The 16,702-nt window shown below is 40.7% G+C and overlaps 2 protein-coding genes across 2 annotated transcripts; one reads left to right on the plus strand and one right to left on the minus strand.

The window, feature by feature from the left end:
* Nucleotides 1-11,868: 11,868 nt before the first annotated feature.
* On the minus strand, nucleotides 11,869-13,058 carry LOC136773324 (uncharacterized). The gene is made up of 3 exons (XM_066726911.1): nucleotides 13,041-13,058; nucleotides 12,830-12,998; nucleotides 11,869-12,767 (listed from the first exon to the last, which is right to left on the minus strand). The coding sequence occupies exons 1-3, from the start codon at nucleotides 13,056-13,058 to the stop codon at nucleotides 11,869-11,871; spliced, it is 1,086 nt and encodes a 361-aa protein (XP_066583008.1).
* Nucleotides 13,059-13,128: 70 nt separating this feature from the next.
* Nucleotides 13,129-14,712, plus strand: LOC136773331 (uncharacterized). The gene is made up of 5 exons (XM_066726924.1): nucleotides 13,129-13,176; nucleotides 13,223-13,391; nucleotides 13,454-14,134; nucleotides 14,556-14,633; nucleotides 14,675-14,712. The coding sequence occupies exons 1-5, from the start codon at nucleotides 13,129-13,131 to the stop codon at nucleotides 14,710-14,712; spliced, it is 1,014 nt and encodes a 337-aa protein (XP_066583021.1).
* The last annotated feature ends 1,990 nt before the right edge of the window (nucleotides 14,713-16,702 follow it).

Here is a 16,702-nt window from a genome sequence, read left to right on the forward strand (position 1 = left end):
AATTAGACGCTTCTTAGGAATGACCTCCTGGTATCGCCGGTTCGTGCCAAATTTCGCTACCGTCGCCGAACCTCTAAATCGCTTATTGAAGAAAAAGCAAATATGGGTGTGGGACTCGGATCAGGAAGAAGCCTTTCAACTGCTTAAAACGCGCTTAACGACGACTCCGATACTAACATGTCCCGATTTCGACCTACCGTTCGTCCTTCAAACTGACGCGAGCACGATCGGATTGGGTGCCGTACTGACACAGAGTAAAGAAGATCAAGAATTCGTAATAGCGTATGCTAGCCGAACTCTGACCGATCAAGAACGGAAATATTCCGCGACCGAATTGGAATGTCTCGCCGTGTTATGGTCAATCAAGAAATTTCGAGGTTACTTGGAAGGGTACTCGTTTACTGTCGTGACCGACCACAGCAGTTTGCGATGGCTGCAAAATCTAAAAGATCCGACTGGTCGACTCGCCAGGTGGTCGCTCGATCTTATGCAGTATAATTTTGACGTGATGTATCGAAAGGGCTCCTTAAATTTGGTACCAGATGCTCTGTCCAGGATGTACGAGCCACTCGAAGGAGAAACTGACGATTCTACCGCTATCGAACCCTCCAATCCCGATTTGGCGAACACAATACTAGCTTTTCCGAACGATATAGATTCCGCCCTCTATGAGTCACCCGATGAGTCCAGTTCGAAATCGAAAACCAACGAGTACGTTCCACTCTGCGTACCGCCGAATCTCTGTCGTTCTTCCGGCTCTTCTTTGTAGCACCTTCATGCGATCACTCGTAGCCAAGCCAATGATCCAACCCCTTCTATCGACGACTCTCTCGTTGCCGCTACCGAACCCAACAGGTCCACCCTCTTCTCCGAAACCGATAATTTCGATGATACCGGAGACGAGTGGTATAATAAACGCCGGTCGATCCTGACCGAAACGCCGGAAAAACTCCCGAATTACCAGCTGTACAAGGGAAAAATGTACTATTACCGACCACGTTCCGATACCGATGCCGAATTGGAAGATCTTCAGCCGTGGAAGCTGGTCTTGCCGCAAAATATTCGTAGGGAAGCTATAACCAATGCCCATTCGTTACCGCAAGCCGGACATCTTGGCATTGAAAAGACCTACCACCGTCGAACAAATCGCTATTTCTGGCCCGGTATGTATCGCGATATTGTAACTTTTGTGAGGTGCTGTGATACCTGTCAGAGATGCAAGGTCGAGCAACAACCGCTAAAAGGGTTTATGGGTCGTAGGATAGCGGAAATGCCCTGGGATATCGTAGCGGTCGACTTAATGGGATCTTTACCGAAAAGCGCACGCGGCTTCGTCTATATTATCGCTTTTCAAGACCTCTTTACAAAATGGATAGAGTGTTGTCCTCTGCGTGTCGCTACCGGAGCGAAGGTCAAAGAGACATTTCACGAAATGGTACTTTCTCGCTGGGGAGCTCCTAGGGTTCTCCATTCGGATAACGGGACGGAATTTGTTAACAAGGTCATGAAAGATCTATGCGCGGAATACCACCTGGTACGTTCAACTAACCCTCCGTATAGACCCGAGGCTAATCCCTTAGAGCGAACCAATCGTGTATTAAAAACAATGATAGTCTCGTTTTTAGAAGAAAACCATCGCGATTGGGATGTCCACCTTTACAATTTTCGTTTCGCTTATAATACGGCCTGGCACACGGCTACAGGGGTAACTCCAGCCTTCCTGAATTTAGGGCGAGAACCTGAGCCAATTCGTCATTACCGATACGCCGAGGTCGATAACCTAGATCCTATCGTACCTACCGACCCTGATACTACTCTATGGAGACAGCGCGTGAAACGTATGCTCGATCTACAGGAGCGAATAGCGATGAGATTGGAGGAGACGTTCGAGAAAACCGCCCAGCGGTATAATGCTCATAGACGGGACGTTCGTTTAAAAGTTGGCGATCTTGTCTGGACCAAGACTCGCAAATTATCGTCGGGGGAAGATCGAATAGCCGCCAAATTATTCCCGAAATACCACGGTCCCTACCGCGTCATCAAAATCCTATCGCCTACCGTCTAAGAGATTGAAAGCCTCGACACCCAGAAGCGCGTGAAAACTCATGTAGCAGACGTTAAAACCTACACCCCTCCGTCGTAACTTATGCCCGTGTCGATTGAATAAGATCTTTATTATCTTATCTAGTTCCCCTACCGATACAAAAAAAAAAAAAAAAAAAAAAAAAATCTATTAAACCATACTCTTGGGGTACCCCCCCCCTCTCTCGTCCGCTCCTGCTCTACGGCAATCCCACTCCCTCTATTGTTTACGCTCTCGAACGGTCGACCCCTACCCCTACCACGGCCGCGGAACACAACAGCGGAGTTCGCGGAAAAGTCAGACTAGCATATAACAACAACTTTCCAACGAAAAGGACTAAAGGAATGCGTCGTACGATCTCGTAAGTCCCCGTGATCTCTCGCATACCCAATCGATACTCGAGCTCAATAATTGAGAGGAGGGGATGAACGCGACCCCCCGAACTTGTCGTCTATCCACAGTAGGCCTGGTCACACGGTCAGAGCTGCCCGACGGGTAAGACATTACCGAATTGTACTGCCGAGGGGGAAGTGTTAATCACGTGACCTATTTTCCGCGCTTACTCTCCTCGTAGTCACGAGAGGATTATTACTCAACGTCACTAACGGTAAATCAATCAAATATGCCGTTCAAGTTGAGTGATGCGGCCATCTTAGAACCGCTCGGGGATTTTCTCCCGGAAATGAATTCCTTGTTGAAGAAACCTAGGTTTTCCGCCGCCTTAAAGGAGGCATCCGTTCGATATCAACAAGCCCGATTTGTACCAGGCTATGCAACTACCAGTTCGACGTCACCAGGGACACCGGGTGATCTTACCACAGAAATAGCAACCACCTCCTCGCTATTATCCATCTTGGCTGGACCGACCGACCAGTCGGAAGAGTATCTCGATACCAAGACGCCCCTCACCTCCCGCCAGAGGATCAGCTCCCGAGAAATAGGGGTTAATACTGATAAACCGAAGCCACCTCCGACCACTCAGGAGAAGAGTACTCAGACGCTCCCGTTCGTCGTCCGCGTCAAACAATCGTTTGGCTGCCATATTTGCCCCCTCACCACCGTCTCTTACTGGGAGGAACCCGACGACACCGCCATTCCTGGCTGGGATGGAATTTACTGTGGACCCCCATCCGATGATTTTGGGAAGTCGGCCCGCCCTACTCAATCCGATACCGACTACTGGGAAAGGGCAGAGGAAAAAAAGGCCCCAAGCATAAAGGTCCGCAATACGACGCCCTCATCTCACCCGATGAACACAATCACCCACGCTACCGATGATCGAGCCTGCCATAACTGTGGCCAGATAGGCCACACCTACAGCTACTGTCAGCAACCCCGCACCCGTTTCTGCTATCGCTGTGGGAAACCTGGAGTTACAGTGCGAGAGTGTCCTCGCTGCGGAGAGGACTGGGATCAAGAAAATAAGCTTCGACTTGCGACCCTGGGTAGGGGAAAAAGATCATAGGTCCGGAGCGTGGAAAACTGACGGATGAAAATATTATTCTGTATTTTTCATTAACCTGTTCAATACCGATGCTTAAGTCTAGTGTGAATTGAACTCCGTTTATATTTTGTTATATTCGATATAGAAGTTTAGGCGTAAGTCCGTTTTCCTAAAAAGTTAACGGTCGATAACAAAAAAAAAAAAAAAAAAAAAAAATTAATTTATCCCGTATTTTCCGTTTATGCGTTCACCAGTAACTCTTAGGTCTACCGCTCATTGAATTCTATTCATTAATTTTTTTTTGTTCCTTCTCCTCAGTACCCGTAAGCGTGTCCTTAGTGTTGATTGACGATTTTGAGCAGAAGTGGGAGGGAATCGAACAAAAGATACATTATAGTTTCTACCTAAATCATCACACCTACTCCTGTACCTCATTATTTTGAATTGTTGGTAATAAACCGTGTTCTTCTGGTATCACCGATACTTAATTTACTTATTGTAGCCTCCTTTTAATGTCCAGTCCCAACCTAGACATAACCAGCCCTTCCCCTTTTTTTTTTTTTTTTTTTTTTTTTTGGATTGAAATGGCTGGGAAAAACTCATGTTCAACTGCGCAAACGATGTCTTTCGACATCCTTTGCTCAGATAGTGTGGGACTTGCCAACTTGCCTGTTGAAAGCTTGCAATCAATCAGGGGTATTATTAACCCAGCCTTTAAAGAGCCCTGATTAATTTACGCTTTCAAGAGGACTAACAGTATAGCACCTTACCCACCAAAAACCCATCCATTGTAAGACACTCAGACCCGGCTTCGCTTGGTGCATTCCACCAGTATCTGAGGCTTATGCTACGCAGGTGGTTATGCGCTTGTGGAAAGGAAAAAGATCCGATCCGAAAAAAAGGGAGAGTAGAGAAAGACCTGAAACAACACCAATGTAGGCGAGAATGGGATGAATAGTATTCTTGATGAGGAAACCAATGCGCGGTACGGTACTTAATTTGGAGAAAAACGTTATTTCTACCCAACGATTTCTATTGATTTCCTATCAAGAAATAAAGAAGACAACTAGAAGCCATGAGCCATAATCCTTCTAAGTGAGCGAATCAATCATGAAGAGAGTGATGACCCATTTCATCCCTCCCCCGGCCCGACCAGAGCAATCCGACCAGTAATAGACCGATAGCTGGGCTACTAATGGCCGTAGAGCAGAGGCGCCAGGCAGGAGACGAGATATAGCCACCAGTTGTCTGGGATAGAGATAAAATATAAAAATAGTGGTTTGTGAGTTATGAGTGATAATGTTAATGACTTGATATTAGGGAAAACGATTCAAATTACTGACCACATGATACAGCAGAGAGTTGCATTAACAGCATATGGTCTTTTGAGCCTACTAATGACATGGCTTTGTGGCAGTGAAAAATAAAATGTCAATGTGAATAATTATTATAATATTATAGCGTAGCGTTGTAGCAATTACAACCAAAGCCCCGGGTCAACAGAAAGATCAGAAGTTTTCCGTTTCATCCCATCGTCAATGCTGAGACCCCAGACATTAACAATGGATCCGTAAAACGTCTTAATTCAATCAGGCCGTTGCCATGAGAGGGACTCTACTGTCATGTAGGAAGTCCAGACCCAATATGAGAAGAGTTCTATATATGAAATCTAATATAGTAAAATCAAATCATGCACAGGGGTTCCGACTAATCTCTCCGCCGGAAGGGATGTCCGATATGCAGACATCCGTGCATCAAATTCCCAAAAAGTCTCTCCCATATCTGGAATAGAATTGGGTAGTCAAAACTCCTCTGGGATAGGAACCATAGACCATCCGTAGTCCGAGGATCATCATGACGAAAGCAGAGTGCAGGATCATTGCAAGGATGACCAAGGTCTAACTATCATCGAACATGTTCCAAGATTATGAGGTGCTATTTTTGCACTCTACTGATCTATCCAGAAGCCTGAGGAAATAGAGATTAAACTCTATCGTATTCCATGGGGCCGAAAGGAATCATCAGTGAGTGTGGTAGTTCCCATTGAGCAGGGACGCCGCAACCAAAGTCACATCCAGCCGAGATGGGACATCAGTCTCCCTGTTGATGACTTATGAGGGTGTCAATTGCAACTATTATTATCTAAGTGCTTAAAGTAGTATAAAATTGTATCTATAATTATCATCAGATACGATTATTATGTCTCGATCTTGATTTCATAACCAAAAGACCTCAGAGGGGGTCAGGATCCCATAACCGTATTGTCTGGGCTCTAGGTGTGGCCTATAATAGAAAATCAGTTCTTCCGTCCTTCGACACTATCAAGGTAAGGGGAAACAGAGAGACTCAGGGGTCCATAAAAAACTCGTGGAAGATCGTATCTGATGATCCGGAGGATCAGCCAGGAACACCTCCGAGTCCACAAGCGTCCCAAGAGACAAGGGTTGACAGCAAATCGACCCCTGAGTATCAGGGATACCAGTCAAATCGAGAAAGTCCCTGCAAACCATGCAACACCCAGAAGAGCGCCACCGCCGAACGCCATGGTCAGGTATGACCGGTCGTAGCAGCGCGATCAATCAGGAGGAGAATGGTCCGAGGATGAAAACTAAGCATGAGGCAGGAGCAATAGAGAAGTTATGATATATTTTAATAATTATGTAATTTGGATTATTGGAGTTGGAGTTTTTATAAGAGTTCTATTGTGCTGCCATTGAACCGTCGGGCCATCTCAGGGAGTTGTTTCGATGAGTATGGAGGGTCAGAAAGTATTTGTTAGGGATTAATTATGAGTGGATAATTATGTTGACTTGTTAAAGGATAGTAATTAGATTCAATGTTTGTTTGTTGTTTTAAGTTGGAGTGGATAGAATCAATTATTATGTAAAATAACTATTTTAACGTTTATTAAGTATATTTGTTTCAGTAATATATACTTAGGATGAAAGTTTGAATTGGTGACGGAGTGGAGTGGGGAAGATATGTTTGAGAATTAATATGATAACAACAATATTGTGGAATGTATGATGGGTTGTATGGGTTGTAGTAGATGGTGAATTTATAGAGTAAAGATTGGTATGAGATTATGAATATTATATAGAGATTTATAGAATTATAATTAGTCAAGAAATAATTTAGAGTTTGTAGTATGATTATCGGTCATATCCATAGCCGATCCCTGAGGAGCCCCCCGGAACCAAGGACCCCCGTCCAGGGAATTTTATTCTAGTAAAATGGAGTTTGTCCGCGGTTGTTAGACAGTGTGGCCAATCCACACCTCTGAAACACATACTAGAACAATGACCCCGAAGAAACAGCCACGGAAAGGAAGAAAGGACTCCATTAAGCAACAGAGAAGAAAAGACGTTCCAAACGAGTACCAGCCAATGACAATCACGCAAACTACCTCAAACCTTAAGGAAACTTACCCCGCGATAACCCCTCCCCTATCACAAGTGAGATCTTGCCCCTGGCGAGTCCCAGCAAGTAAAAAGTATCCATATATCAATAATCGAAAAGTATCGAACTACGAAACACCCCCCGTACGGCCCAGTCGGGCCGGCAGTCACGACGCTATGCTATAATAACGATCACGTAAGCACTGGTGTATGCGCAACTAAACTCCGCCGCAAGTCAGTACCAATGCATAACAATGTCCCAGCCGTCATTGCTACAGATCAAAATTAGCCCAGCCAATACCGCCACTTAGGCCGCCGCCCCCCCCCCCCAAACTACACACACACGTAGTACGTAGTCTCACGTACCCGCTCCAGTCATAGCCCCCTTAAAACACCAAAAAAACCGCTGGAACCCCGATACCTGTAAAGTACAACCGCTCGTCGCAGCCATCCCGCCGCCCAACCAATGCAGTGTAAATCGCAAAGGGCTCCCGGAAATGTTCCGCCGAACCAATCACACTCCCGCGTCCCGCACGGCATCCGCCCTCCCCGCCAGTCCTCCCTTTCATTCCCAACATATAATAACGCTTTGTGTTATGGTTAAATACCCTTGGGTATGGCTGTTTATTAACTAAAGAATCTATAAATATCAAGACGGCTGGCAGACCGTCGCCCCACCAAAACCTGAAAATGGACATCCGAACCGTTGCACTTATAATACCCGGCACCTCCCCTATAGGACACCTCCCCCGACCGAGAGAATGCTATTCTTCAATACAATTCAAATGCGCCGCTAAATGTTTTTCGTTCTTAGCCTCAAACAGTCATCCAAACTTGCATTCCAACATGTAATACATATCTCGTTATCCCATTTGTTTGTGAAGTTTATTTGTTCTAAAATCTTAGTTTATCTTTATTACTAGATATAAATTATATTATTTCAAAGAATTGATATGTTTCCTATCAATCCAAGCAATATCATGATAGTGTGACGTAACAGGCACTTCACATTCAGAATGAAATCCCTGTGCGTGGTCGGAAAACTGTCCGAAGCCGAGAGCAAGATAAGCCCGTCAGTTTACAAATGTCCTCAAAGAGCCCCGCTCCCAGAAACACCATGAGAACATATCCCGTGGTAAAGGTGCCAAACCCGACAGTATCATTCGAATGTCCACCCCATGAGCCAAACAAGGCAACGATCCAACAATCATCCTAGCCGTCATAAAATATGTGCAGGTCTGCATTATTAGCAGATCTGTATGTGTGTTTGAAAGATTAGAAAATTAATGTTATATGTCATAGATTGGAAGAAAAATAGTGCAACGGAGGCAAGTAGATGCCGCACAAGGCACTATATAATGCTGTGAATCAGCAAAACACCACCAAAAATCCCCCCTCCCTCCCGTTATCGCCCCCGGAAACGCCGCCCTCGCCCATGACCTGAAAAATAAAAGGCTAACCGTGCCATCCGACCGTTGTTAGTCATTTTAAACAAACAACCGATCACAGTAAAAGAGTCGTCATTATTATTGTCGTGGTCGGCTTATTTCTGTCGTGGCCGGCCCACTTTACCCAATGAATTAAAGCGTCTCCAATACCAAGGAGTCCCCCGAGGATCGACCGCGAGTACGGTTATATCTGGAGTATAGGGAATTTTATATTTGAAAGTTTATGTAGTGATTACATTTTTATAGGGAATTTAAGTGTCTAGGGATTTTTAGTTTGAGGTTGGTGCTAGTGAGAAAGAAGCAAAGAGATTTAGAGTATGGCTGCGTTCGTTTATTAACTGCGAGTACTAAAACTCTACAATGTATGTCACGTAAAATATAGGTTTTCAGTACTGGCAGTACATAAACGAACGCAGCTTATGAATGATCTGTCAAAATTGCAAGTAGAGGGGGGTAGCAGAATTAAAAGTATTTGTTTGTATTAGTAAGGTTATTTATTAAACATAATTTAAATAATATTGTTTAATAATAAGTGACGAGTAATTGGAGAATGTTCATATTTAATGATCGTGAAGTCGGGGGATCTTTTAGTTGAGGGAATAGAAAAGAAACAGGTTAGTACGGTGTCAAGAGTGTTAATTTAAAAATGTGATGAAAAAGATGTCTAGCATGTGTGTACTGGTGAGTCGTGGAAAAATTTATATGAGTGATGTCTAAGGGAGTTTATTATTTAGCTAAATGGGAAGAATTAGAGTCATAATGAGGACAAGTTTAATATTGAGAATTACTTTAAAAAGGTACTTAAGGATTGATAGGAACAGTCATATGTTTATAAAAGTGAAAGTTATTGGGCGAGAGTCCAAGTGATGTAATTTAGCCTGACAAATTTGTATAATGGGAGAAGTTTATATATAAAATTAGTAAAAGACATTGTTTGATTGGAGTAATGCGCCAAATAAAGAGTGAGGGATTATTAAAGACAAAATTTATTCAATAGGATGGAGCCTTAAGAAATGGGGATGCCTAAATGAAGAGGAACTAACGAGTGTGATGAGGTTGTAGAATATTATATTTTAAAAGAGTTAAAAGGAATTCTGTTGTGGCAGGAAGTTGTAAAGGACAGGTTGTAATGTTGATGTAGAGGAGGTGCGTACTGATCTATAAAGTAAATATGATAAAGAGGGGGGGAATGGTGTACCGTGATTATGTAAAGAAGTAGTAGTTCTTATTTACCACGTTTACGCGATGCTAAATATTAATGTTAAGAACATTAACATTGATGCTAACATAAATTCAAGTTCGCGTAAACGTTCTTACTTAAAATCACAATTAGTTAGCAAACATAAGTTAACAGTTACGCGTAAACAGTTTCCTAACTTTCTTACGCCATTATTGCGCATGCTTTAAGTTAAATGATGAAACGGTGGATTAGGGCCGATGATGATGGCCGCTTGCTGCTTACTCACTTTAAGCCGAGCTTTACTAAACGGATAAATTTACCCAGACGTTTGCCAATAGGTGGAACAACCGGTCCTTAGTTGATGAAAGTGATCCTTACAAAAAGTGCAAACGAATATGGAGGCCATGTCGATTCTTACTAATTCGCAATATCAGACGTAGTGAAATGCGACTTGTATTACAAGCAAGTACCTTTCTCTTATAACTAAGTGATATAAACAAATTAGAGGGTGAATTAAACCTAAAATATTAACTATATTTTATTAAACATTATCTTCTTAACTTTACAAAAGTTTTCATAAAAATCATGTCGGAATCAATGTTTAAAAAACGTTATAACTGGACAAAATTTGAAGAAGAAAGCATGAAAAAAATTTTTCAAGAAAAAGAAATAACAAAATTATTAGATGGGAAGAAATATAGAAAAGACACAATATACAATATTGTTGCCTTAGAAATGAAAAAATTAGGGTATGAAAGAAGTGTTGCTCAAATTAAACAGAAATGGCAGAATATGAAAAGATATCATTTCGCAACAAAAGCCAAAAACATGAAAAGTGGCAATGCCAAAACAATTGTTGATTAAACTTTATCAAATATATTGGATCAAAGACCATCATCAATTCTCATAAATTATGGAATTGATACATCGGCTTTAAACAATGCAAGTAAGGCTAATGATCAAGGTAGGTTTCTTTTGTAAGTTGTACAATTTCTATAAACTTTTAAATTATAATGGAGTATCTAAATGTTTAAAATTATAGATATCGTTGATACTTCACAAGGTTCATCAGAAAATGAAGAAGGAGTCTCCGAAGAATGTTATGATTACGAAGTGATAGAAGAGTTTTCAGATGATGCTACAAATGTTGAAAATGTTATTGAACGAATAACAGAAGAAGCTGATACTGATTCTATTTTAAATGAAGAGCAGGAAATCGCAGCAATAGAATCAGAATATGGTTCTTCTGCATATAAAGAGAATCTGCCTCCTCGACCTGATAGGAGTAAAGGTAGAGGCAGCTACGCCAAAGCTTTAAATGGTTTTTATGAAAAGTGGGTTACTAGCTGCGATTCAATGTGGAGCAAACATCAAAAGTTCTGGGAAGAACAAAATAGGTCTCAACAAAAGTGGGAAGAGCAATTATTATAGTCACAGAGGATTCATGAAAAGGAACTTTTAACAATCAGCAATAATGCTTTAACATCTGCTATAAACAGTCTAATTAACACTCGACAACCAATGGCAATGCCGTATCCCTTTCCTCTCTCACCCATGCATATGTCTCCTTTTGCTGGTTCAAAATCTCCTAGCTCAGACCATGGATTGCCGCATTCGTAGTTATTACTTACTCATTTTGAAGAAACATAATCCATTTATTTGTTTTACATAGTTCTTGTTGATTAAAAGTACATATATTTTATTTAAGTATTTCTACATAGTTTAATTAATAAGTTATATTAATTTTTAAGATAATCATTACATGTGATATTTAAACTGTGATTGCCCTTAATTATATGTATAATTTCTTTATATGATTAGGTCATAGTTCCTGCTTTAAGGGAGAATTTCTTTTTGTTTTAGGTAAAAATGAGTAATTCTTCAATTTTTTTTACTTTAATTATACGAACGAGTGTTTTTAATTTTTTATACAGAATTAATGAGTCTTAGCTATATATATATATAATTTTTTTTATTTATTGAGAATAAGTTTATAACTTTGATTTAATATATCAGACAATATTTCAGTTAAAAAAAATATTTTTTCATATATTTTTAGCTCATTAAAAAGCATTTCCCTCCTTAATAATTAAAAATGGTTTATTTTAATTAATTTTTATTTAAATATTAATATTACAAGAAAGTCTGCTTGATATAAGATTGTAATGTACAAATAAAAAAACTGTTTTTCTAATTATTAATCGAATTTAATTTATTTTAAATAGAACCCAAACCAATTTTAATATATATATATATATATATATTTATATATAATATTTGCATCACTAATTTACTGGCAAAAATATATACGATGATCAATCACCTCGATATAAAAGCGGAAAGTGCCTAGCCATATAGTTGCAAAGTTGATCACGCATTACATTACCGTCTATGTTATTATCTCTCACTTCACGAATATCGGGTTCTGGCTGAAGAAACTGATTTTCACCTTCTATCCTTCTTATATTCCAATTAACTAAGTAAGGCTGTTTGGACATCTCAACGTAATTGTGTAGTATGCAGCAAGTAATTATAACATGAGGCATTTTATAAACATCAAGGTCACTTTTTTTGTATAAAATTCTCCATCTACCTTTCAGTCTACCAAATGCGTGCTCTACAACAATTCTTGCTTTATTGAGATACAAGTTGAAAGACACTTCTTCGTCTGTCTGCTCATTAACATAATCTTTCATTATCCAGTTCGATAGTGGATAAGCTGGATCACTAATGATATAATAAGGTAAATGAAAATACCTTGATTCATCTGCATTATATACCCCATCAATTAGTCGTTCCGTTCGAGGAATCATTTTATCATGATTATGATAAAGATGAGATTCTCTTAAGACTGCTGCATCGTGAGTGCACCCAGGATGTTGAGCAGTGATATCGCGGAATAAAAGTTTATCATCTACAACTGCTTGTACCACAAACGAAGAATACCCTTTACGATTGTGGAAATCTGCTGCACCATCTTTTGGAGGAGCTATGGGAATATGAGTTCCATCTATGACTCCAATTATATTTGGAAGACCATATTTGTTTTCAAATGAATTTGAAATTATTATGCATTCTTCATGATTAGGCCAAGATAGGAGAGACCGTATTTGGGTAGCAATTAAAGTTTTGCAAAATTCATGCACATAAACACAAACAGTGCTTTTTGCTACTCCGAATCCTTTTCCTACAACTCGATATTCAGCGGAAGTTGCTAGTTTATAAATAGCAATAGCTACTTTTTTTCGACGCTAATTCTTTCAACGAAACTATTGCCTACAACATCCATTTCTTCTCGAACAAAATCAACAAGTTTGAAAAAAGTTTGTCTATCCATCCGAAAATCTTGTAGCCATTGATCTTTATCGTATGTGCGGAGTACGTCGCGATCCCACCATTCATCACTGCGCTCCTTTTTCCCAATTGTTCTAATTCTTGGAGTAACCTTTTTTGAAAGATATTTCTAATGTAAATTATAAAAGAGAACTGACAAGTTTTCTGTCATTTCTAATTTTAACTTACATTAATTGCGGCTAAAGGGGGTACTGAAAGAAGTATTTCTTGATAAAAGCGTAATGACATTTTACACATTATTTTCAGATTATTTCGTGATCTTCGTACTTGTCAGTTCTCTTTTATAATTTACATTAGAAATATCTTTCAAAAAAGGTTACTCCAAGAATTAGAACAATTGGGAAAAAGGAGCGCAGTGATGAATGGTGGGATCGCGACGTACTCCGCACATACGATAAAGATCAATGGCTACAAGATTTTCGGATGGATATACAAACTTTTTTCAAACTTGTTGATTTTGTTCGAGAAGAAATGGATGTTGTAGGCAATAGTTTCGTTGAAAGAATTAGCGTCGAAAAAAAGTAGCTATTGCTATTTATAAACTAGCAACTTCCGCTGAATATCGAGCTGTAGGAAAAGGATTCGGAGTAGCAAAAAGCACTGTTTGTGTTTATGTGCATGAATTTTGCAAAACTTTAATTGCTACCCAAATACGGTCTCTCCTATCTTGGCCTAATCATGAAGAATGCATAATAATTTCAAATTCATTTGAAAACAAATATGGTCTTCCAAATATAATTGGAGTCATAGATGGAACTCATATTCCCATAGCTCCTCCAAAAGATGGTGCAGCAGATTTCCACAATCGTAAAGGGTATTCTTCGTTTGTGGTACAAGCAGTTGTAGATGATAAACTTTTATTCCGCGATATCACTGCTCAACATCCTGGGTGCACTCACGATGCAGCAGTCTTAAGAGACTCTCATCTTTATCATAATCATGATAAAATGATTCCTCGAACGGAACGACTAATTGATGGGGTATATAATGCAGATGAATCAAGGTATTTTCATTTACCTTATTATATCATTAGTGATCCAGCTTATCCACTATCGAACTGGATAATGAAAGATTATGTTAATGAGCAGACAGACGAAGAAGTGTCTTTCAACTTGTATCTCAATAAAGCAAGAATTGTTGTAGAGCACGCATTTGGTAGACTGAAAGGTAGATGGAGAATTTTATACAAAAAAAGTGACCTTGATGTTTATAAAATGCCTCATGTTTGTAAGCATTAATTTAAAATTTCAAACTTATTCCCGCCGACTAGCCGATAGGCGGTAGACTATTTGCGTGCGCATCGAAATTAGAATATATATAGACCTTGTACAGTAGGAAGAAGTCAGTGTGTGAAATAAAGAGTCTGACGACGAGCATTGAATTTATTGTGTATTCCTGACCAGTTAAAATAGTTTACAGATTCAGAAGTGGGATCCGTGCTTAGAACGCTATAAGATTACAGGGCGTAGACCTGACTTATCGCAAATTAATATTGTACACTAATTGTTAAAGTCCCGTCAACAATACAGTGGATTATTGAGACTACGTGTTGAAGTCAGTCCACAGTGCTGGGAAATATTGAAATCCCCAATAGGGCCGAACGGAAGACACAATTGTTAATTTAAAAGCGAGATTTTGATTGTTAAAGCAAAATTGCCGACGGTAAGGGACACTAGAAGTGGGTCGGTGAACATTGGCGAGCGACATTTGAAGCGTAGCGGTGACAGTTTGTTTTGAGGAAGACCAGTTTTTCTACCCGTGTTACAGCCAAGTTAACCGTCTTACATAATTCGCCCAACACCTAAACCGTAGGTGAAACCTTGTTTACTAAATCAAAATGGTAAATCGAGAAATAAATGAATACACAGTACAGGAGCTGAAGATAGTGCTCCGTTCGCTTAATATACCGTCGTCAGGCTCCAAAACGGAGCTAATAAACCGATTATTAGCAGCAGATCCAAATATTACAGAAAGGATGGCAGAAATACTAGAACCCGGTACAAATACCGGAAGCGGGGAAAGAGAAGAGACACGACCAAGGGAGCAAAATGAACCAGAACCAACCGATAACGCAATACCTGGATATGTGTTGCGGGAGCTAGAACTACTCAGACGCGAGAAAGCGATACTAGAACACGAATTGAGGTTATCATCCCACAGACAGGGACTCGATACCCCCAGTTCAGTAGCAGGTAGCAGCCAAAATCATAGTTCATATGTTAACATAAATACTATCGGGGGCCTAGTCAGCGAGTTCTCGGGAGACAGCGAATCATTTACGGAGTGGAGGAAACAAATTGAATTGGCCAAAAAAATGTACAGGTTAGAGGATGAGGCGACTAGGATCCTAATCACCACCAAGCTAAAAGGCCGAGCACTTAAATGGCTCCACTCGAAAACAGAATTTTTAGAGATGCCAACGCAAGAGCTATTAGCGGAAATGTCAAATATGTTTGGCCATCGAATAACTAGGCTGGAATTAAGAAAAGAATTCGAGCAGAGGATGTGGAAGACCGGCGAATCCTTCATTGAATACTTTCACGAGAAAACCATTCTCGCTAATAGAGTCAACGTTGAGGAAAGTGAACTAATAGATGCTACGATCGAAGGGATACCTGATGTCCGACTGAAGGACCAGGCGCGGATGTTCCGATTCAGCCGTACAGCCGATCTCATCGACGCCTTCCGAAAAGTGACCTTGAAGAAGGAACAAAAAAATCCGCCATGACATTAAGGACAAGACGTCGCAGTCGACGACCCCGGGAACGCGATCCACCATGAGATGTTACAACTGTTCCGAAATAGGCCATTTCTCCACGACCTGCTCCAAACCCAGGAGAGCAAAGGGATCCTGCTTTGGATGTGGATCGACGGAGCATCGCATCAAGGAGTGCCCTAAGAAGACGCCGCAACGCAGTACTGCTAGCTTGGTCTACCTCCCCGAGGCACCGCCACCCTTCATGGTACCGGTGAATTATAATGTTCCCATAAACGGTAGCCGAAATAAAGACTTCAATATTACAGCAGTCATCGATACCGGTTCACCAGTCAGTTTGATTGTGAGCACCTATGTCCCGGAAAGCGAGAGACGTGAGGTAGCCGCTGGCGAATTCAATATATGTGGACTGAATGGTACAAAATTAGTAATTTTAGGTTTATTCGACTGGAATTTTTATATAAATGGCGCTAGGCGGGCTATAAAGTTCTTAATAGTACCGACGGAGACGATGCCATTTGAGGCCTTGTTAGGTAGGGATTATATCATTGAATACGGTATTGACATCCCGTTGACCGAAATAAGTAAACTCTCCACCAAAAACGGGCCAGAAACCCCTGAGCGTGATACTTTCGAAAAACAATTGATGATGATCGATATAAATTCAAATACCGACGTCGCTGATGTCCTCAATATAAATATGAATGCGAGTATAGAAGCAGCCAATCGCTTGAGAAACGTATATCGCGACGTTGATAGGATGCATGTGGAACCCGCTGCACTTAATTATGAGATGTCTATAAACTTAAAAAATTCGCAACCGATTACGTTCAGGCCAAGGCGCCTATCATTTGCTGATAAGGGAAAACTGCGCGCCATACTTGACGAGTTGCTAAAGGATGGCATAATTCGGCCAAGCGAATCTCCTTATGCAAGCCCAATCGTGCTCGTTCGGAAAAAGGACGGCTCCCTCAGGCTTTGCGTAGACTATCGTGAAATTAACAAAATTACAGTAAAAGATAACTTTCCAACTCCTCTTATTGAGGACCATCTCGACCGGCTAAGAAACAAGGCATATT

This window comes from Prorops nasuta, unplaced genomic scaffold (genome assembly GCF_024137725.1).
Source record: "Prorops nasuta isolate Cenicafe-Biocafe unplaced genomic scaffold, Cenicafe_Pnas_1.2 PNAS00001, whole genome shotgun sequence".
NCBI lineage: Eukaryota > Metazoa > Arthropoda > Insecta > Hymenoptera > Bethylidae > Prorops > Prorops nasuta.